This window comes from Vespula vulgaris, chromosome 1, assembly GCF_905475345.1.
Source record: "Vespula vulgaris chromosome 1, iyVesVulg1.1, whole genome shotgun sequence".
Lineage (NCBI taxonomy): Eukaryota > Metazoa > Arthropoda > Insecta > Hymenoptera > Vespidae > Vespula > Vespula vulgaris.
The window spans coordinates 18,810,899-18,835,811 of NC_066586.1; the positions used below are offsets into that span (position 1 = coordinate 18,810,899).

General features: G+C 35.4%; 1 protein-coding gene across 15 annotated transcripts in view; it reads left to right on the forward strand.

Moving 5' to 3' along the window:
• The window catches only part of LOC127070439 (disks large 1 tumor suppressor protein), a 461,967-nt gene that overhangs the window by 194,646 nt on the left and 242,408 nt on the right, over positions 1 to 24,913 (forward strand). For 8 of the 15 annotated variants that reach the window (XM_051008505.1, XM_051008526.1, XM_051008453.1 and 5 more), the window contains exons 1-2: positions 3,638 to 5,157; positions 24,880 to 24,913. The exon at positions 24,880 to 24,913 is cut by the window's right edge and continues 103 nt beyond it. In XM_051008505.1, coding sequence (XP_050864462.1) covers positions 4,659 to 5,157; positions 24,880 to 24,913 — 533 coding nt within the window. In that variant the 5' untranslated portion in view covers positions 3,638 to 4,658. Of the gene's footprint in view, positions 1 to 3,635; positions 5,158 to 24,879 lie in introns of those variants that run through there. The other 7 variants (XM_051008415.1, XM_051008435.1, XM_051008445.1 and 4 more) reach the window with 4 other exon arrangements.

Consider the following 24,913-nt stretch of genomic DNA (forward strand, 5'->3'; position numbering starts at 1 on the left):
TAGCATAATCTAGTACGATTAGGGTACACACCGTGGATGGACAACAAACGCGAAACAATGCTCTTTGTCGGTCATCGCACTGTGAATAATTTCCTTTCCAAAGGTTACCGAACAAATCTGTGCCGCATGGAATCTAGCGATTCTATTTTTGTCACGATAAGGGCACTACCCTACTGACCCAAAAACTCGACGGTTCGTTAACGCACGAGCTACAAAAACGAGTAATTTTATTTTGAACATCCTTGTGTGTATTTTTCTTTTCTCGTAATTGAAAATATTACGTTATAATATGATCGTTTCTTTGTATATAAAAACGAACGATCTATGGGTATATTAAATAATTAAAAATCATTAATAATATATATGTATATGTATATATAGTTAACATATTATGTTGAAAATTCGAATATTTTAACTCGTACATAAAAATAGATGTTTGATAGATATATCAAATATATAAAAATTATAAATAAATATAAAATTATATATATATATATATATGTATATAAATCATATTATATTAAAAATTCCAATTTTTAGACTCCTGTCTGTATATAGAAATAAAACTGCGATAAAATAATATATATATATATATTTATTTATAAATCATATTATGTTAAAAATTCCTACGATTTATACAGACATTACAAAACATTTCTGATCGAGCTATGAGTGCTCGAATATCCAAAAATTCAAGCATAATGTTTAAACTTTTATCTGTACATAAAAATAAACTCTCGATAAAATAATATATTCACACATACACACACAGAGAGACATTTAAATCATATTATGTTAAAAATCCATACGATTTATATAGATATTACAAGACATTTCTGATCGAGCCGTGAGTGCGAAATATTCGGGAATTCAAGCAAAACGTTCGATCGTAGGATCGACCACGCAAGAATCGAATGCTTCCTCTATCCATCAACGACGTGGTATTTCAACGATCGTTCACTCGCATACGCGCCGTTCGAAGGATCAGCATGGTCGGTTTCGCATTGCAACGCGCCCTCAAAAGCGCTCGTAAATATCAGAGAATTCCAACTCCGATCCTCGTTCACGTGCTATGCGTTCTAGCAGCTTCCAGACGTGGAAAGAAGAGAGTGTTGGTAGTGATGATGGTGGTAACGTGGGTGGGTGGTGGTAACGTGGGTGGGTGGTGGAAGGGGAGGAGGGAGAGGGTAGAGCGAGTAGGTTAGGAAGATCGAGGGTGAAGGGATACGAAACGGTCGGTGAAAGATAAAATCGTGGATGGGGCAAGAAAAGAAAAAGCAAGCGGAAATAAGGTCGAGAAAAGATGAAGAGAAAGAAGACGTTGCTTCCATTTAATTATCTTGGATCGCTTGCTATCCACTGCCAGAAAATTCATAATTGCTTCCTTTTCCTAATGTACCTGAATTATATCCATTGAAATACGTTCCTTTTTTTGTCAGTCGGCTCCGTACCATCCCATATTTCTGATAATAGTAAACGCCGGTAAAAGTTTCCATTTCGGGGATTACATTCCGACAATAACGTTTAAATTTGTCGGGATTTTCGTCTACGTCCAATATCTCTCTCTCTCTCTCTCTCTTTCTTTCTTCCTTTCTTTCTTTCTTTCTATCTATTTTTCTCTTTCTTTATCTTCTTCTATATTTACTCTTTTTCTCATGAAATATATCGTCGCGATGCTTTTCTCACAATCAGTTACCCTCAATAGGAATTTCTATGTATGTACCTACTACCGACGAAGTAATAACCTTCTATGGTTTCCTCTACGTTTTACCAAAGTGATCTGATCAATTAATGAATTGTATTCGGAAAGGATAGTTCTATCATTCGATCGTTGCTCTTTGATATGGGACAGACAGAGAAATAGAGAAAGCTTTTTCCAAATAGTTTTCGTGCGAGATCACGAGAGGGAAAGAAGCTTCCGTTTGATAGTTCCAACGAAATTTCTTGATAAAAGTTTATCGAACGAAAGGTTTCCGAGAAACGTAACTAGATTTTGCCTTTGCGAGCCAATGGATAAATAGACTTGGGGATAGCACGAAAGAGAGAAAGAGAGAGAAAGAGATAGATAGATGGATAGATAGAAAGTGATAGCCAGGGAATAGACGTCGAGAGTGAGTAGGATATGAAATAGGATTTAGCCAAGTTTTAATTGCTGCACGTACGTGCGAGACACGGGCTTTCGCGTTTGGGCGTACGAGTGCCAGCGATACTCGAAAACACATATACATGTAGGATACGCACATAGACGCATATATACGCCCGTGTATACATACATACACACACAGACACATAGAAAGCTTTTCCACCTTTCGTGTTGCAATTTACCCTCGTCCAATCTCCTTCGTTTCTCGTCTCTTTCCTTTTCCTTTCCGTCAAAGGCAAAGCCGATCTCTGAACTTTTAGCAAACTCTCTCTCTCTCTCTCTCTTTCTTTTTTTTTCTTCCCAACGAACAATTCGCATTCAAGATCATTGTCGTTCAATTTGAATTCATTCCTAACAGTGGACGACGTTAAGAAGGTGAAGATCTGAATTTTCTTCGTTTTCTTTTCGACGATCGAATTCGATAAAATCGAATTCGCATTTAAACTTTATACCCGTTCCTAATGATGCAAATCGGTTACGTCCTCCTTCTACGTTTCTAGAAATCAAAGAATAATAGATATTATTCTCTTTCTTCTCATCCCTTTCAGTTCCCTACCCCTATCCTATCCCTTACAACCCCGGCCGAGAGTCTCGATCCGCGTATCTCGTTATACGTTTAGTTCGAACGTTTAAAGTCTCTGAAAACAATGAAAAGTTCTTCGGGGTCATAGATCGTCTACTTTTAAGAAGATGATTATTCGTTTATATTTGCGAAAGATGAAGAGAGAAGGAGAGACGGACGGAGATAGAGAAAGAAGGAGAGATGAGGACAAAACATAAAAGAAAAAAGGAAAGAAAGAAAAGGGAAGAAAAATTCTCCCAAAGGAAACTCGGAAAGGTAAACACCGAGACAGATGGACAAAGAGAGACAGAAACAAAGAGAGAGATGCAAAGAAAGATAGGGTATGAGAGAAAGAGGAAGAAAAAGAGAAAGAGAAAGAAAGAGAGAGAGAGAGTTTTCGTTGGAGTGTAATCTTTCAGTACTGCAACGCTGCCGGGCTAAGTTCGAAGAGGGCCTTCATGACGAAGAGAAGAAGCAGCATCAGTAGTAACAGATTGGCACCTCCTCTCTCTCTCTCTCTCTCTTCTACCTTCTTTCTCTTTCTCTCTCTACGAATACTTTTCCAGGCGGATATAAGATTGAACAAAGAGGCTGGAAAGTGAGACTTCTTTCGAAAAAGCAGACGAGAAGGGTTAACTTTTATTCACTGCTTACGAAATCCCTGGTGCATCGAAGTGGACCAAGAAAAAGAGAAAGAAAAAGGAACAAAGAAGAAAGAAGAAGAAAAAGAATACGAATAAGAAGAAGGCTCGCGATATCGCGAATTCGAACGAACTTTGGACACTTTTGTCCAAGGAAGAAACCGGAAAAGAACGAAGGTTAGAGTGCTGCTGCTAGTAATAGTGGTAGTGCTGATAGGTGGTGGTAGTGATAGTAGTGGTGGTGGTGGTAGTGGTGGTGGTGGTGGTGGTGGTGGTGGTTGGTGGTTGGTAGTGGTGGTGGTAGATGTGGAGGTGGTCGAGGTGACCCCTCTTACCACTACTCATGCGTACGGACCAAAGGATTCAGAAGTATCCTTTTCAATAGAAACGTTGCTGGCATTGTCGTGGTGTACCGGAAAATGACGACAGTGTCCGAGTCGATGAACCGTTCCGAGTTATCCAAGAATTGGATGACACGTGGAAAGTCGAAAGATGAAAGTCGAGGGAAAAAGAAAATTGCAAGAAATTGAACGGTGATAATGTAATTCGATTAATCAAACTCGAAAAATTCGACTGATCGTCGTCGTCGTCGTCGATTGTTCCTATTAACGCGCGGAACGAACAAGAGTTTTGATCCATCGATCGATCGTAAAGAATCGTTTTGCTTTTTTATTTTCCTTCTTCTCCTTTAAAGAATAAGATAAACAGGGAAAAACATCGTAACTTCTTTTGGGTCCAATCGAAGAATAGAAGAAACCTTGGTGCCTTCGATTCGTTGAGATCGACGAAGTTACTTCGACGAACGATCTACTCGCGGTTTACCAATCCCGATGGTTTCATCGTTCATCCTGTTGCTTAACAAAGTTCCTGCTTACGTAGAGAATCCTCGTTAGACGGCGAAGACGACTATCGTACTTTGATGTGGAACGTAAGAAGTTACAGGAAACGCTTCAAATTTAGTGAAACTTAACTAAGGTTAAAGCAAGGCAACTCATACAGGATTGTAAATAAAGGACTTCCTTAAACTTTGATACCGTGAACACTGCCAGGAATGTGCTTACCAGAAAATTTTCAGAGCTAAAAATCGTAGCGCAATAAACAAGTATAATACGTTGAAGGACAAAAGTGATAGATTAGTAATAACCGAATAAAGATATATGTATAGTAAAGGGACAATAAATAAGTAAACAAGTAAATAAATAAATAAATAAAAAGGAAAAGGGAGGAAGGACGGAAACGTATCGCATCACGTTTTTTATAGAAAGCGAGAAGACTCGCAAATCGGCGAGCGATCGGTCGCGAGATCGGTGATATGTGTCGCGTTGGCTCGTTGAGCCTCGATGTGCTTGATTCAGCGAGCATGAAGCATCCATCGAGGTCAACGGAACTCGAGGTTGCTATGGCACTCTTCGGCATGGTCTGGCTGCTGCGAGTTCGTTCGGAGATGCGTCGTTGTTCAAAGTGCCGACACGAGGAGATGCTCGCCAGCCAGCAACAACATCAGCAACAGCAACAGCAGCAACAACAACAACAACAACAGCATCAGCTTCAGCAGCATTCACAGCATCAACATCAACAACAACAACAACAGCAACAACAACAACAACAACAGCAACAGCAGCAGCAGCAACAGCAGCAACAACAACAACGTCATCAGCAACGTACGTTGTCGCAGGCAACCAGTCTTATTCATACACCCGATGATGTTCTCACGTCTTCGGCCAACACGCTTTACACTCTGGATACACCAGGTGCTGCTGGTCCAGCTGGCAGCTATTGCGAGGTTCACGGATACGTCCAGGCCAAAGAAGGTACCATATTATAATATAAAATCATAATTAATATCCGAGTCGATCGAATATTCCATTCGAATGACGAATGTTCGAATGGCGAAATCGAGAATCGATTATAATTGGCAACTATTATTGGTATCCAACGTTCACGTGTTTACTCGATCTTCTTTTTTACATGCATGAAACGAAATAATAGATCGCAAAATTGAAAAAGTTTTTCCCTTCCCCCGTGGTATAAACTTGAAATCACAACGGTGGTTTCGAGTGAGTTCGATTTTATCGCATGAAAGACGTCGAAAACCACATCGAACTTCTATCCGAGAAGGAAACGAGCGGTTTACCGACTCGTCGCCGTAGAAATATTCGAGAATAGACGCGACGCTGACCCTTCTCGCTTCGGGTATTCTCGTTAAGTCGAGGAAAGTTCAATTCGTTTAAACTCGACGTTCGCCATTGTCCTCTCTTCCACTTGCTCAAATCTACTCGTACTCCTATTAGTTTCAAAATGAGCGACATATTATTCCGATCTCGTAGCTTTTCTACGTAGCCAAACTACGATTATGATACCCAAAGCGTATTCGAGAAAGTTTCGTCCTCGAGTTCGTGCAATATGCCGGAATCATATCGCTGAATCGAATCGAACAGATAAAGTAACTGCTACAAGTTTCTCGAATTTATGAGAGAGTCACGAAAGGGAAGATAGATAGTGTCCATTTCGATCTTGGAAAGAATGCGAAAGTCACTTTGGTATTAAAGAGAGAAAAAAAAAAGCTGCAAGAGCAATGGAAGAAAGGAATGGGGAAGAGGAAGAAGAGGAAAGAAAAAAGAAAGAAGAGAAAAGAAAAGAAAAGAAAAGAAATTCGATCTGAAAATTAGTGCCAACGATTTGCATTAAATTTTGATACCATTCATCTGTGTTTGGACTTTTGCAGGGAATGATGATAATAATAATAATAATAATAATAATATAAAAAAAAACGAGAGACCGAACGAAATGGTTCCATTCAAGAGATATAGAAAGAAAAAATCAAGATTACAGTGTATATAGTGCAAAGCCCACGACGAAAGCTAAACCATACTTCTTCGTGACACATATATACAAACATATGCAATGCGATTAGTATCAATGTGCGAGTTTAACGTTTAGCGATAAGAAACGCGCGTTGCGATTCGTTTTTCGATCCTTCTTTATTGTCCCTTTCAAGTCCCCAATACTGTTCTAAACACGACTGAAATTCTCGAAGGATGAGATCCTTTCTCGAACAAAAATACCAGCTCCTCTAATTCGTATCTTTTTCAAAAAGAAAATCCTAAATGGGATATTAGAAATGTTTACCGATAAGGTCCTCCTTATTCTTCTCTCTTTTTTATTTTTTCTCTTTCCTTTCTTCTCTTTTCTTCGACGTAGTTAAAAGTCGAAAAAAGAAACGGAAAACTGATTCACGTTTCATCTGGAATTCGAAACTTTGATATTTCTCTAATTAAATTATACACGCAATGTCGCCGAAAGTTTTCACCAGTTATGTAAAATATATGCAAAAATTTCTTCGATAAGTTAATCCATTAAATATCGCGGGGATAAGATTGAGATATAAAAAAAGAAAAGGGAATTATTAAAATTCAAGATTCAAATACACACACACACACACAAAAGAAGAAGAAGAAGAAGAAGATAAAAGGAGAAAAAAAAAGGTAAAAAGAAAAAGAAAAGTTTGCCATGAGCCAAGATTCTTCTTCCTTCGACGTTTTTCCTTTTGTTTTTTCATTTCTCCTCTTTCTACCTACCCTCACCCCCGCAACTCCTTGTTCTCACCCCCAAACTCCATTTCTTCTTCATCCGACAACGAACTCTCCCGAACGAACGAGTCTGCACGCTGCTCGACCTAGTTATGAAATAGTTTTCTTGCTAGTGTACCGCTCGACTCAAAGCTATCAGGAGCGACGCTTTAAAGCTTTAAACCATAAGCTGAAAGCATGATCGTGTTCTGCGCGGTCAAATGTCGACCTTCGTATTGTTTTCAGTTTATCATCCTTCCTCCCCTCTCTCTCTCAATCTCCTCCTCCTCCATTCTTCCCCTTTTACTACCCCGTTGAAGCTCGATTTCGTGCCTCGGGCTTTCTCTCATACGATCTCAAGGGAAGTGAATCACGTAGCGAGTTTCGACAAAAACGATAAACCAATGAAATAGACTTTGTCTTATATTGATATAATACCATCGAAGGGAATTAATTTTTCGAGATAATCGATCGATTTAATTGATCTTTGTTTTTCTTTTTTCTTTTTTTCTTTTTTCTTTCTGTTTCTTTTTTCGACGCAATCAACATTTTTTTGTCTAGAGCAATCTTTTAAATAAAAACGTAAGTGTAATATATTAAAGTGTGTAGTATCAATATAAATAATATTAATTAATATAAATATACTTTATATAAATAGGCTCGATGAAATAGACTTTGTCTTATGTTGATATTATTATAATCTATATTACTATGACCATCGAAGGGAATTAATTTTTCGAGATAATCGATCGATTTAATTATATTTATTTATTTACATTTAATATATTATATTATATATATATATATATATATTTATAATTGATCTTTATTTTTCTGTTACATGTTCTTTCTTTCGTTTTTCTCTCTCTTTAAAAATCTTTTTCAAGATTTTTTTATTTACAGTAATCTTTATAAATAAATACGTAGGTGTAATATATTAAAGAGTAAAGTACGAGGGATAATGTCGAATAAAGTGGGATTTTATCGTTTCCTGTGAGGACGCGTGTTAACAATGATTTGTAATTTACAATTTGCCATAGCAATTACGTTGTAGGTATTTCGAGAAATTATTGCGGCTTGTTGCGATCGGCAAAAAGCCGCTTCGTTGCGTGCATGAGTACGCTCGTAACTGGTACTAATTAATGACTGAGCTTAATTCGTGGGAAGAACGAATAATTTTATCGACGACGATGACGACAATGACGACGAAGTAAAACAAAAAGAGTTAAGAGGCCGTTCATGTTTTATTATACAATTTTTAAATACAATTTTTATCACGATTCTGTACTTTACATGAGTACCAAAGTGCACGAGTTTCGGTGTCTTCCGACAAAAAAAAAAAAAAAGAGAAAGGAAAAAAAGAGAAGAACATAAAATAAAAAAAGAAAGAAAACAGCAACACGCAACAAATGAAACGGAAACACCTGTCGCATCGGCATTACGTGCTGATAATGAGGATAATTAGAAGAAACGATCTGCAAATTAGCGGCCACCTGTGTCGCCTACGTCACGCGTTATTGCCTGCAAATTAGTATTCCTTTTGTATTTTCATGTTGTTTTCTATCTCTTTATCTCTCCCTCTCTCTCTCTCTCTCTCTCTTGTACATTATTAATGAAAGACTCATTAAGATTCAGTTTACCGACTTCATTAAAGATTTAGCCGCCATTTTGATTTTCTATATCTCTTTGTATCTTATATACATGCAAAATAGATCATAATTCTATCCGGTGTCATATAACCATTCATCCTTATTCTTCCTGTTTTGTTTTTTTTTTTTTTTCGGTATAATTTTTCAAAAAGGAAAGCAAAAGCACTCCTGGTTGGAAAGAAATAAAAGAAAAAAAAAAGAAATTAAAAAAAAGAAAAATAAAAGAAAAAACAAACCTCAAAGCTTCATCCGATTTTAATTTAGATTCGTACTATAGACTGAACTTTTCCAACTACTTGGATATACGGTAAGGTACACGTAAATAAGTATGTACGTATGTAAGTACGTACATACGTACGTATATATGTACAGTGTACATTCTCTTTTTTTGTATCTCAGATTCTCTTTTATATACGTAATGTAAATACGTACGTATTTATGTATGCACCATGTTCATGTTGGTTTCTCGTCGAAATATTTTTCCGACAGACATTTCGCGGTCAAAGAAAATAATTTGTTGATTAAACATCGTTAAAGTTTCGAGATATACAACGCATGTATATTTTTATTATCTTCAAAAGAAAAAAAGAAATATACATAAGATTAAATCGAATTTGAGAGCTTGAAGTTTGATAACAATTGCGAGATCGTCCTACATATATATATATTTTTTTTTTGTTCATTTTTTTTCTTCTTTGTTAATATTTCTCGAAAATGAAATTCACGATTTCTTTTATTTTTATATTCAAACTTGCCGGTAATATTTCTTGAGCGAACAATACAATTCGTGTATTATAGCTAACGTAAAAATTCTTACCGCTATATACATATTCCTTTTTAGCGGTAGAATTTTACGCGTTTTTTGTTAGCACAAAAATTTTCCCGCGAGTAAGCGAGAACGAGCTTTTTCGTTTTGAACGTCTTACGCACGAGCGATCACCCCACGTTGAGGCAGAACTTTCTGCCCCGATTCCGAGATTGGCTGAAGGGTACTTCGGAAATACGAACTTTCCGAGTACATTAAGCACGCAATGGCCATTACTTGGATCTGGTTACGAAAAAAAAAAAAAGAGAAAAAGGAAGGAAAGAAAGAAAGAAAGAAAGAAAGAAAAGAAAAGAAAAGAAAAAAAAAAGAAAAGAAAAGAAAAGAAGGAAAAAAAAAGAAAATTCGTTCGAAAGCCACTTTTTTTTCCATAGGCATAATTTCTTGCTCCGCTTAACGCGAATTTTCACGTGGGTCTCTTTTAATATTATGTCACGACGAAATTTCGTTGTACTCTTATATAATATAATGGAAATTGTACTTTTGTGTGTGTGTGTGTGTTTTTTTTAAGAAGTTTACAAAGTTTTCTCTTTTTTATCTAATCGAGTTCGAGAAAAGAAATAAATAGAAGGAAGGAAGGAAGGAAGAAAAAAAGAAGGTCAAATTTTGACCTCGAATCTAGTTAAAGTTATTCCAATGATAAAATTCATTGAAATTTGCATATAAAGGTATCTACGGATATAGGTAGTATACATGTTAACAATACGTACTTAGATGTTTTTGAAATTCACTCACGTTCGTGATATCGCATTAATTTCGTTGTGACTACGAATAAATTCATTCTCTTTATTCCGTATTGTTCTACCTTCGTAATGCGACACGTACATTCGGTAATTAACTCTAATGAAGATTCAGGACTTTTAAGCGCCGCAGAAAATTCTGATGTTCAGCGATAGCCACAATGAAACGCGCCGGAGCGTAATTCGCGTACCAAAAGTTATTCGGCTTTTATCTTCTTTCATTTAGAATATTTTTCTTCCTTTCTCTATTTTTCTCTCCACTCTTTTTTCTTCTTCTTTTTTTTCTCTTTCATATGAAAAAGAACATTGTACCGATCAATAATTAAACCATAATATATACACATACGTACGTATTATCTCCGATTGTATACGAACTTTAAATAACCAGAGAAAAAGAGAGAGAAAGAGAGAGAGAGAGAAGAAAAGAAAAAGAGAAACGCGAAAATCGGTGATGACTACGAAAAGCCAGGAAAACAAACGAACGAACGTAGAAAAAAGGGAAGAAGAAAAAAAAATAAAAGAAAAGAGAAAAAGAAACGAAAACGAAAAGAAGAAGAAGAAAAAAGAAATATTATTCAATCCTCCATAGGTGAATTTAATATTCCAACCCGATCTTCTTATCACGGTCGTGCCATTTCACGGATTTTCAATGCGAAATTGTAAAGCGAAATAGACGGTCTCTCTCAGACCTTCTTCCTACGAGACGAGTTCCTCTTTGTCGAGTTTCGTCGATGTTCTCAACAAAGAAAACCGAACCTGTTGAAACGTATTGACCCCGTTGTCCTTTCTCTCGTCACAACACTTTTCTCCATTTCACCGCAAATAAGCGATCTTTGTGGGGACGCGAAAAGTATTATGCATGATCGCTCAAAAGCTCTTTTCCTCTTTTGTCCGGCACCAGATAGGACGAAAGCTCCGATGGCACCTCTCTTTTTCTCTTTCTCTCTCTCTTTCTCTCTCTCTCTCTCTCTCTCTCTCTTTTTAGCTGACGTGATTACGTTTTCGAGATACGACAACGAGCTGGCGGGTACAAGCGAGCGCGCGCGTTCAAATAACGCTGTACCAAAGGTACTAAGTTCCATCAATGGCTTTGTCAACTTTTCTCAGGTCCTATGAAATAATTTTCTTTTTTTCTTTTCCTTTCTCCTCTTCTTTCCTTCCTTTTTTCACCCCTTTTTTCTCATTTCTCTTTTTCATTTCTTTCTTTTTACCGTCCTCGTTAAACACAGAGATAAGCATTAGGATAGACCTTATTATTTTCATCTTTTTCTTTCGTTCGCGTACCAATTCAATTTTAAAGGGAGTTCTACCAGGAAGAACTACTTTCCATGAAAAAACATTTTTGAATGGCGGACGAAGTGGTTCTATACGATTTTCTCGCTTTCCTTTACTAACACGAACAGTTCTCGGAAGAGTACGGGAAAGATGGAGTGGAGTTCGAGGATACTTCTAGATTTTAGACCTTCTATGGATTCCCTTGGAAAAGTCGATGAGAACCACTTTTCGATCCTAGGGAGGACGATCATCCTACTCGAACGAAACTTCGACCAGAGATCAGAAAGTTTCGACAATTTCAGGCCTCCTTAGTGATTTCTTTCGAGAATCGAAAAAGAAATCTAAAAGGGAGAAAGTATACCTCAAGAAAGCCTATAAAAAAGTTTACGAAAATCTTCAAAATAAAACGTTTGCTTAATTAATGAGTTGAAAGTTTCTCTTTTTTTTTTTCTTGTCTTTTTCTTTATTTCTTTTTTATTTCGGAACATTTCTCTTAAAATTATGATCGTAAATTGATACGATACGTTGAACGGACGTTCAAATATTTCGTTAAATAATTACTTTACGATACACGCTCAACGTAACTCACCCTCTTTCCCGAGGGTTGGTATGAGAGGCACTCGAGCGCAACAATAAAGAAAATGGGATGTCATTTAACAGAAGTGCAATGGTCGTTTATAAAAACATTCCTGTTATCCCTGTAGTAGCTATGAGAAAATAAGAGAATGGTTGTTACCGCTATTAAAGATTATATATATATATAGCGTAAATAAAAAAGAAAAAATATATATACATATATACATACATACTTGTAATAAAAGAACAAAATGATTGAAAAAAAAGAAAAAAGAAAAAAGAAAAATATATATATATACATATTATACATACGTACATAGTTACTAATAACTATTATACTAGTATAATAAAATTACAAAATGATCGAAAAGAAGCATCAATAAAAAGATCATTGCATTTACACGGAAAAAATGATGAATCGAAGATTTCATCGATGAGAAGAAAAAAACAAGTATACAAAAAAAAAAGAATGTAAAAAGAAAAAGAAGAAAAAAACAAACGAACAAGAGAAACAAAAATGAGAGAAACGTCCGATCCATTATCGCATTTTAAGGGAATGCCCGATACCACACGCATCTCTTCTACTTTTTTCAAACGGATCCTAGGTAGATACTACATAGGGGAAGCATTAGTGAGATTACTCGACTTGCTTTTCCCATCCTCGATTCTCCTCCTTTCTTCGGACTTCGATGGCTCTACATGAAAAATATGACTTGCATCGTATCTATTCGTTCGTCGACTATTTTCTGAACCTTTCGAACCTCCGTTCGGATTTATACGTCCATTATTTTTCTCAAAACGATTGGTAAGATTTAACAATGATCAATCTGTTCCTTCTTAGCTTACTATCGTAATTTCTAACGTAACTAAACTAACTAGTTTATAAACTTACAATTTCAAAGAAAGTTTAATTTATTCTAATAAATTAATCATATGGAATATTATTAATTATTTCATCGATGATCAATAATATTTCATTGTTGTAACATATTCAATAGGATCGTTAATTTTCAACGAATATTAACGATCGATCGAAATAAAATTATTTATCCAGTGCAATTTTACATTACAAAATATATAATAGAACAATTTAAAAAAAAAAATGATAAAAGAAAAAGAAAAAAACCTTCGTAAGTAGCAAGAATTGGAATTAATTGTAATACTTGGTAAAATGAGAATACACGACAGGAAAGTTTTTTGCGTGATACCACGCGTACTGGAATTCCAACTTTTCTAGTAGTTTTAATGGACGAACGTTGGAACATCAAAAGATCTGACGATACTCGGGCGCAAAACGGTGTTGGGTATTACTTGAAAAATTAAAAGGGACCCGGTGAACATCGGCGAGATTACTCGAGGCTTCGAGCGTGTCCACGCTCTTTTTCTCTTTCTCTTTCTCTCTATCTTCCTACGCTATTACCATTTCAGTAGCAACAGTAGAAATAGTAATAGTAGTAGTAGTGTAGTAGTAGTAGTAGTAGTAGTAGTAGTAGTTTAGTAGTAGTAACAGCCAACCATCTACAGTCTACACAATCAGCATCGCTACTCTAACGAATTTCTGTACATGCGCTGAAGCACAAGCTCTATACCTTTTGCCGTTGATTGCAATTCGCGATGCAGTGCACGTTGCTCGTTCAATTACATCATCTTGCATTCGATTGGGTATTGAACACGATGGGTAATGCACCTGCCGTTATTATTATCCATCAAGCCGTCCACCTCCACTCTGTTCGGTTTGATACTCATCGTTCTACGTACTCTCGTTTACGTCGTTATACTTTCTTCTTATATATTCTTTTTCTTTATTTTCATTTTCCACGGTTTTTTTTTGTCTTTATGAATGGTATAGATCAGTGGTAATAATTAATCTATCACGATGGACGATTTATTCTTGGATTTTGATTCTTGAATTAAGTTTTGAAGGAAAAAGAAGGAAGGAGGAATGAAATGAAAATAGAAGGATAGATAAAGGAGGTAGATTTATGAGTAATGGAGGATAATGAAAATGGAGGAAAAATGAAAATGTGTATGATATATATATATATATATATATATACATGTATATATATTTTTATTTATATATTATATTATTTTATATATTATATTATATATATTTATATTATTTATATATTTAGAAAAATATATAGAAAATTATATATATATAAAATATATATAAAGAGATAAAGAATAAGATACAAAAAGAGAGAGAGAGAGAAAGAGAGAGGGAGAAAGAGAGGTAATAAAAAAAATGGAAATGGATTGATCTAAAATATCGTGAAAAGAAGCTAAACGAGTTTTCTCACTTTCATACTTCTTCCCTTTATTCCCCCTTTACTTTCGAGTTCGTAAAGTATACCCATGGGAATGATAAAACCACCCTACGAAACTCGTACCTTACTTCCAATCGGTTGTGTCACGAATGACCCGAGACAATGATTTACCGTCTTTGTTATCGCTAAATGTGCTGCACGTGATATTAGCAGCAGGTTGATCCTCTTATTGTGTGTCAGCTTGGAAAAATAAAAAGAGACACAAAACGATAAGAAAAAGAGAAAGAAAAAAGAAAGGAACACATCGTTCATAGGACCCTTTTCATGAACCATCCTTCGCACCCTCTTTTCTCTTTCCTCTTTCGTGATACATACGTTATAGTCTTAGATAGAACGTTGTAGTCTTCCGATAGAAACTTCGTTATAATCTGAAAAGATGATAGGAAAGAGCGATAGAAAGGGGAGCTACGGAAAGGAGGAAAAGAGAAAACACGAAATCGTTTTCTGCGGTCGTCGAACAACTTTACCGCCGAAATTATTGCATCCGTTAAAGTACACACTGTGGTATCTCTTTCCTCGTTCTCTCGTTCTCTTTTTACCGCTCGTAAAAATTTCTATCGAAATAGCAAGGCAAATCGAATCAAATCGAATCGATATTTTTTCCATCCTCCTCGCTCTCCTCCCATCGTATTATTTACTAACTTATGAAAACGTTAAACGAAAACATCTTATCGTATTATTTAGTCATCGTTATACCCTAACGCGTTTGTCTATTTTTTTCTTTTTGTTTAAGTAATATATACGTATCTATGAGTATATTTGTTTGTAATTAAAAAAAAGAAAAAAACAAAATTAGATTCGATCGTTGTTTGGAAAATATCGTTAAGAACGAGACCATCGTTGCTATGATTTAACGAAAAATAAATATATTTGATAACGATGATATAGAAAATTAGAAAAGAGAATGTGAAATATCTTGAATTAAACAAAAATGTTAAGTATCTTAAATTCGAATATTTACTTTGTTATGTTGGGAGATAAACGTATTCGATATACAGTCTTTCGACCGCAGAAATCGACTCTAGATATCTATCTACCCTCGGTATGCCGTCGATGTGAAAGGTCGTTCGATAATAAATATACGAAAGCTCTGATAAATCGTTCCTTCAACGGGTTCGAGATATACAACGAGCATGGCTTGGACCTTTCCATTTATCTTGTCCCGCGTGTTACGTCGACTATTAGACTTGATCATTTCCCGCGATAGTTTTTGCGATGACAGCTGGATCTCCATCTTAAGGATACATAAACTGAAGATCGATCATCATCTCGCGTCATTACGGTTATCGAGAAAGAAAGAAAGAAAAAAGGGAGAAAACAAACGAACAAACAAAAAATTACATTGAATTTTAAATACTTAGATTATGATAAATGTTGATTTATGTTTCTTCGACTTTTCATATTTTTCTATTCGTCCATTTTTGTTTTAAACATATTTAATTAAGCGACTAAATTTTATGGAAATGATCGTATTCAACGACACGTCGATAAAAACTAGTTATGTTCGTCTTTCATTGAAAGTGACGTTCTTGATAAAGGTAGCAATCCGTTTAGGATGCCGGTCACGTTTATCGGATTATGCGACAGGTTTGGTGAACGTGAAAAGGAGAAAAAAAGAAAAATGAAAATGAAAAAAAAATGAAAAAAAAAAATAATAATAATAATAAAATAAAATCCTATTATAGTTGAACGAGACAAAGGACAGGAGAAAAGAAAATAAGGAATCTATTGTCGGATGTAAAAGCGCACGTTTAATTATCACACATTTAATTAAGGAATTCCCCTCTGCAATCGAGATGCATAGCACGCTTCTTATTACCTCCCATCGAGATTATCAAAATTAGATAGCGAAGTAAGTATATGTATGTATATATGTACGTAGATACGTATGTATGTATCTATGTACGTATGTACGATTTTCTAGAAGCTAATTTCTTAAATCTAACACAAAATCGTTTTACAAAGAAATTTAATAACTGGATAGTAAGAAGAATAACTAACTGCGCGATGATAACTAATGTTAATGCTTTTGTTGATGTTCTTTTTTCTTCTCTCTTTTTTTTTTCCGGTCTATTTTGAACAAAGACGACGCTTTATAAAAAATATTTTAATCAATCGAGTAAAATATTTCCATAAAACGAAATAGGTAATGGTGAAACGGTTGTGAATGCTGACGAAAGTTGTCGATAGCAATTTTTTAGCTGCGACACGACGACGAACGGGCAAAAGCCGCATGGTGGATTTTAATTTCACCGATTTACACGTAAAAGCGTCGATTAAAATTTTATGCGATTACCTTGCCAAACTCTATCTATCGTTTTACGTCGACCAACGATTTAATGATCCTATACCGATAAAATCGATCCCCATCGTTGTTACCTTCCCTGATTCGTTAACGAACGAACATGCTTGCTCGAGTGAATTTTAACGCCATCCTTCCGTCTATATTATTATTATTATCAGTCGATCTTAACGTTCGGCATATGCATTTTAAGTGTCTCATATAGATAGTTAGATAGTTAAGTAGAGCTTTACCTTCGCCGTTGTAATCGTTGTTGTCGTCGTTGGACTTGTACGATAGTTTCTGCACAAATAGCGTAATTATTACTACGCCTAGAAACTTGCAAAATAATTTACGAGGATGGAAAGAGAAAGAGACCTGCTAAAAGATATATAAACATTTCGCATTTTAATTTATAATCTCTCGTATATGAAGAGAGCATGGTACTCTTTTCATCATTTCTCAGATTCAAAACGTGCGCATCGTATTCGACGTTGTCGTTATATTTTTAATGTCGACTTATCGTCCAACTGCAGGACGTAATTAAAATTATTTCGACGGATTTTGTTCACCTCGTACGTTTCACTGTATCATACGTTTTACGAGAAAGAAAGTTAATTAAAATAGAAGAGCTTTTGCTCTTTCTTTCTCTCTTTCTCTTTCTTTCTCTTGCCACTGGTCGATCGAAAGAAAAAGAGAAAGAGAAAGAGAGAGAGAGAAATAAATAGAAATACACAGTTTAATACAAAGTGAACGAGCTGCATAATTCGAGCGAGATAATTGTTTGCCGATAACGCTTCTAATATGAAGGTAACTAAGCTGTTACGAGTTTCGCGCGAACTTCGATATAGGGGCATATCGATTAGTATTCGCTGGAAGTCTTAGCCTCGCGAATGAGCTTCTACAAGAGATAGAGAGAGAGAGAGAGAGAGAGATAGTACCTTAATTCCGTCTCAATTGCCTTCGAGGGAAATTTCCTTGATGTCTACTTAAAATGTACCCACCTAATCTAATCGAATAGAGACCTGTTATTACTCATATCATTAGATTTCCTATTCTATAGATAATTATTAGAGTTTATATATATAATTATTAATTATTAGAATTATTAGAGCTTATACATATATATATATATATACATATATATATGTGTATATGTGTATGTATGCATGTATGTATGTATGTATGTATGTATATATATGTTATTGTACAATGTAGGATATAACTAAAAAGTATATATTATATAATACAGAGTATAATAAATGAACGGTCTGTAGAAACTTTGAAAATAAGTTGTAGGGATCTAAACAAGTAGAAAATATCCTATGAACGTGGAGTCGAAAACGTTTGCTACTAGAGTTACGACGATTTCGAAGTTTTCCTGCAATGGTCGGAGAAATTATCAGGTCGAATCGTATAAGAGTTATAAATTGTGTTTCTTCCTTCTTCTTTTTATTTTTGCATAAAGAATGCAGGCTGAAAGAAAGTTAAGGGAGTCACCAGGGATTGAGAAAGGAAAACAAAAAAGAAGAAGAAAAGAAATCTAAGCGATTTAGCGTAATAATTTTTTCAAACGTTGCAAAAGAATTATACGAACAATATACATACATATATATATATATATATATATGTATATGAAATTATATTATTAAATTAAAATTATAAATAAAATTATATATGACAAAATATATCTATATATAAACACAATATTATACGTAATTGTCACGAGTTCGACGATTCTTAAATTATATAAGATAAAACTCTCTCATCAATTCGATCAGTTTGTCGTTTAAAATAAAAATATCGTCGAAGTTCGTTATATCGAAATTCATCGAATTGGAAAAGCTTCTAGGAAATTAAAAAATTTTTCTTTCTTTTCGTTTTACCACAAGAACTCGTGGATAAGAAATATAGTTTCATTGTTCAGCCATCGGTTACGTTCTTACGTACGAAGTTACATGGAATATATTAAAGCTCGCTTACAACCAACGCCCGTTCGTCCCGTTTCTCCTCGCCCAACTTGAAAGTTTCGCGCCAACCCAGGCCCGTCTTCTGGCGTTCGTTCAAAAAATACCTACCTCCTGTTCTTTCGCGTCAACGAACTTGGAATATAACGCCCAACGTAATATAACGTCGTAATAGTACCTTTTTCTTTACTTTTATCGTTTACCGATAAACTTTACTACGTGAAATTTTTTTTCTTTCGAGTCTCTCCTACAGATCGCAATTTCTCTCTTTCTCTCTTTCTCTTTCTTCTTCGTAATTTTCGTTTCTTTCAAAGAAAAAGAAAAAAAAAAAACAAATTTCTTCTTTGTATATATTTTTAAAGTTAGAAGAAGAAGAGAATCACAAACGCCGATCGATGTCGATTATCGGTACGCGTAACTTCGTTATCACCGATCGGTCGTTACTTTATTCGTGTTGCTATGATACCACTACCACCACCATCACCATCACCACCACCACCACCACCACCACCACCACCACCGCCACCATCATCACCCCTCTCATCTCCAACCCCATCCCTATCCTCTCTTTAACATCTCGCGGCTCTTCTCCCCCTTCTCCCTTCATTTCTACACACTATTCCGCTTGGTAGGCAATTCTCTCGCAACTAATTACAAATCTAATTAAGGCTTACTCGTTATGCCAACGTTCTATACCACGACAAAAGAGTTTATTATGAGATCATTGTAAATAATACCGCGATCGAACGGACGAATATTCAACGTACACATATACGCAGAATATAACGTATTAAAGAAACTATAATACATTGGATCCGTGACCTTTCAATATTCGATATGTAGATACTCGAGAGAAAATAAACAAAGTTTATATATACGTTTGTATATACAAATGAAAATCCTGTCTCGAAAATTGTCAAATATCTTTAACGCGATAAACGGAAATCTTGAAAATCGGAGAAGGATAAACGTCTCTCTCTCTCTCTCTCTCTCTCTACCTATCTCATTCTCTTTCTCTCTCGGTGAAGGATGGAAATTCATTCGGAATAATTAGGCTCATCCGACGATGCAAGGAGCGCATTAAGTCTTTTGGCATGATTTCAAGCGAGTACCGGGGGTACGACGACGGTCGTCTACCCGCCGTTGACTTCGTCGATTTGCCAAGATGGCTAATTGCCGGAGGAGGAAGTTGTGAAAGATGGTGAGAGCGGAAACTAGAAGAGATGGAAAAGCAAGAGAGAGATAGAGAAAGATAGATATATATATATATATAGAGAGAGAGAGAAAGAGAGAATGGACCTAGTCTTCCATTCGAAGCTCCTCTTCGCGCTTCGTAAGCGATTGCGGTCTCGACGTGCTGCAAATACCAGTAAAATTGAACGTTTAAAGTAACTTACGAGTTTCGAAGGTACGGTATCGATGTGCGTACGTGCACGGATTTCGATCGTAGAAATGACGAAATAGTTTGCCTTGCCAGTCGACGTTATTTTTTTCTTCTTCTTCTTCTTCTTCTTCTTCGTATTTCCTTTTCCTTTTTTCTTTCTTCTTTCTTTTTATTTGAAAAAAAAAAAAAAGTTAAAGCGTGTGTCCATTTGGATCGAGTGGATATCTCTTGACGGGAAATGAAATGATGAGAAATTTGTATATAAACGAAAAATTATCCAAAGCATTGTAACGTGAGTCGTCTATATACGCATATATTTTTAAACGTACGATTTAAACGTATATATTATAGTAATAACATTGACGTTATCAATGATTTAACGTTCCAACGAAATATAGAAAGATCGAAAGATTTATTAGAAACGATATAGGATCGTAACTTTTTTTCCTCGAGTCGTGAAAAACACAAATTGGACATTTCCAAAAAGAAAACTCGAGAGACTTAGTTGGATATTTGATATAATTCCTGTAATTCCTCGGATCGTCGAGTCTTTCAACGAAATCGTAACGTTGCTTTTGACGACCCCCCAATCCTCTGGCACTTGGTCGTTCCATTTTATTGGTCGTTTCGTTACAAGGTAGAACCGGTGCTCGAAGAAACGGAAGTCTTTTTAAAGAGGTCCCTACCCTACTCGAGAGGGTTAGAAAAGGAGAGTGAGTGGGGAGGAATGTCGAGACAAAGTTATTTACAGAAATGGCGTATCTCTCGCGAACAGCTCGACGAGCCGGCGTTAACGAGCTTTGGTTTATCGCCGACGGCCTTCTAGCACGACATCGTCACCGTCATCTTCACGATCTTCCTTCAGTCCCTCTTTCCGTGTTGTTGCTCGTGCGACTTTATACAAACTGAAAGGTCATTCCTCTCTTCTACAAATTCTTCCACTCCCCACTCTCTTTCTCTGCCTTTCTTTTTCCCTCTGTTTCTTTGTTTATACTCATGCGTATAAGAAGTTACGAAACGATCACTAGATTCTAGTTTTGTTTGTGAGACTCTCGACGTATTTCACGAGAGTTTATATACATGTATAAATACACGTACGTACACACACATATATATATATATATACGTATGTGCGTATATATATTATTTATACATATATTTAATTAATTATATATACATATGTACAGGTATACATTTTTATAAAATATCATAATTTTATATATAACTGTAATACTATAATATACTATAATAACTTATAATAACTATAATAAAATCTATTATAGTATATATTCTTTTCTTTTTTTCAAACAAACAGTTTTAAATATTTTACATTCTTAGGCGAATTAACAAACGAAAAGTGAAAAGAAAAATAAGAAACATGAAGCAAAAATGAAAGAACTAGGAAGTAACAATCACGTCATATAGATTTTCTCAAATCGTAGTAAAGAACGTATGAACGTAGAACGAATGAACAAAGTGACCATCGTGGTTCCAGTCCTGCAAACACGAAACACGGATATAATCCTCTTCTTGAATTAACATTTGTACTCCTTTTATTGATTCGACCAATTAATACAGATTACGAACGAATCTGTTATTAACGTCACGTGTCTTGTTTGCGCTGCTGCAATTGTTTGTTCGTAGATTTCAAGTATAATTATTCTGGACGATTAGTATTCGCAGGATGGAACACGTACGCGTTTCGTCGCGTGTCCCTACCCCTTCTATGTAATTTCCATCAATTACGCTTCGATGCTAGCCCATAGGGATGAATTTAAAGGGAAGAATACCCCTAACGAATAATTACCGGTCGATTTTCATTGATGTTAGGTATCTCTAATATATATGTGTATGGTTGAATATATATGTATACATACATATATATATATATATATATATATATATATATATATATATATATATAAATATATTCATATCCACATACACATAGACATATATATGTATAATATATATCTATAGAAATATATATCTATAGAAGGTGATGAGAGGTGCAGCACTAATTGCAATTAGCGCGTCGTAACAAAGTCGATGAACGGATGTAGCCGCCAAACTTAATAAAGTGACCGCCATTAGTTATGTCTGAAACTTTGGTCGTATTACGCTCGTATCAAAAGTACGTCGTCGTTACTGTCGCACGATCTCTATAACGATTTTATACGATTAAAACGTTCTATGTCGGTATATTTTTCATAATAATAAGAACTCTTTCACACAGCTCCGCGAATGCGAAAGAGATTATGAAAGATATACCTTAGACTTTTGTGTTCGAGACTCTTGCTCGATTCGTTCGCTCGACCACGTATCTTACTTTGCATTCAACCAAACTCCCCACCACACCTTCTTTTACCACGCTGCTAAAAAGAGAGATAAATAGATAGAGAAAGAGAGAGAGAGAGAGAGAGAGAGAGAGAGAGAAGAGCAGAGGTTAAAAAAAAAGGAAAAAAAAAGAAAGTGGAGATTTTCTCCAAGCGTGAATACGTTCACGTATATATAAAAGTTCTTCTATTTCGAGGAGGCTCGAATGAACCATGAAAAAAAAAAGAGAGAGAGAGAGAGAGAGGAATATTAGCGAAATAGTACGTTGAAAAATACGATCTCCAGTTCTGTTTCCATGCATAATTTTATGAGGTCGGGGCTAACGAAAACTACACTGAATGCACGAAGCTTATATAATTCGGCCGACGACTCGACAGAAAGCGAAAGAGAGAGAGAGAGAGAGAGAGAGAGAAAGTCAGTGAGATAGAATTTATTCGTTCGCGTTAACCAAACGTTCTTTCCTGTATCCACGCATTTTTAAAGTTAATCTAATACATATATTTCATGTTACATAACGAAGCTCAACAAGATTCTTGCGATTTCACGCTATGGCGAGAATATATACATTTGAGAGATAGAAAAGAGAGAGAGAGAGAGAGAGAGAGAGAGAGAGAGAGAGAGAGAGAGAGAGAGAGAGAGAGAGATAAAGAGAAAATAATTTTCTACTAAAATCGTAAGAGAAAAATTGTTGGAACATTATGACACGTTTGTTCTCTATGCGTTTTATTTTGATAATTACATTAATCTGTATTAAATAATCAGTTATTATTATAATTATTGTCCATCACATTTACATTTACCTTTAACCCACGCTAAAAGTCTAAGAGCAGTGCCAAAGTCTCCGTTGCATTACGTTTTGAAATTCTACTTTGAACTATAGTTCCCAAGTGCATCGCTTATTAGCCACTCTCGCGTGAGCAATTTCCGAAGCTAATATCCCGGCTACGTCGTTCACTTGCAACACACGTTTTCGGTCTGGTAACGAGCCACCTGCAATTAGACCGCGTTAATTACACTCCAGCATCAGGGCAACATACACTGTGCGACGTAAAGAAAAAGAAAAAAGAAACAAACAGAGAGAGAGAGAGAGAGAGAGAGAGAGAGAGAGAGAGAGAGAGAGAAGAAAAAAAATGTAAATACATTTGTAGTTCTAATCGACAGATTTAGAGTTGCGTTCGATCGCCCGACATACTTTAATTAGTATATCAAACTTAACAAATCAACGAATATCGTATTACTGATCGAACAAACACGATTATAATTATCACGTGAGAGACATAATTTTCGTTAAAAGTACACTTTAATTAACTCTGTCAACGAAGTTTAAACTACGTACTAAAGTAATATGAATATGCTTAACGCTACATGTTTACGTTTTCTATCAAAGCAGGTCTAACAATGTTTTGGTTACACTCGTACTCGAACGTACTCGTACCCGAGTATATACATACGTACGTACGTACGTACGTAACAGTCGTGTTTGTGAGCTCTCCGTGGAAAGGTGACAAGGAGAGGAGGAGGGTTACACGAATCGATCTTATGTATGTATATTACACGTTGCTGTCGACAGAGAAACAATAAGATTTATCATTCTGTTCTCTCGTATACGTTATTCAAACAAAACTGCGTATGTATGTTACTACGTAATTAATTAATATAATAAATTATTTGTACGATTTAACGATTTTAAAGAAAACCGAAGAATTTTATGCAATTTCTATTTAATATATATATATTTTTTTATTGATATATTTGATATATATATATATAAATTTATAAATTTACAATCACAATAAATTTATATTTACAATTATAAAATATAAATTATAATTTATAATATATTTCTAATTTATAAAAAGACATATATACATTCATTATCGATCTCTTATGGAAAATGTTTATCGGATAAGATTAAAGATTTATTCTGACGAAGATCGACGTTAGAATCAAGTGTCTTGTTACCCGAACGAGGCTCCTCTTCGCGACAACATAAGGACATACTACCACCGACGAAGGAATTACAGTCTCCGTCGAAGTGGATGACCTACCTTGGACACGTCGCCGGTAATAAATTTCCGTTGTGTGACGGCACATTGAATCGTGTACTGGTACCTGGATTACCAGGACACGATTCACGATGTGTACCACGTTGGAAAAGGAGTCGAAGTAGAAAATGTTTCGGCGTCCGTTGAAAATTACGCTACCAGCTAAGTTCCTTCGTCGCATTTAACAGGAGCAACTTTATTTCCTCTTGGATTAGCTCGTAAAACGAGATTGGTTTATTGAAACGAATTGAAAGAGTATATCTCGTGGTAATTAATCGATCTCGTTTTAATAACGATCAATATTATTTACGACCTAATTTTTTTTAACTTTTTTTGTTCTTCTTTTTTCTTTACTTTCACGATAAAAATGCATCGTAGAAATAAAAAAGAAAAAAAAAAATTCATTCACTTTATTTCATTAAATCCTTCAAATTATTATTGATATGATAGAAGATCGAATATCTTGAAGAATTCTGATTCCTATTGGAAGAAACTCATTCTTTTAGTTCGGACGGATATCCAAAAGCTAATGTTTCTTCTTTCGCTTACTGTTGCAGATATTCAAGAGTTTTATGAGCTGACGTTACTCGA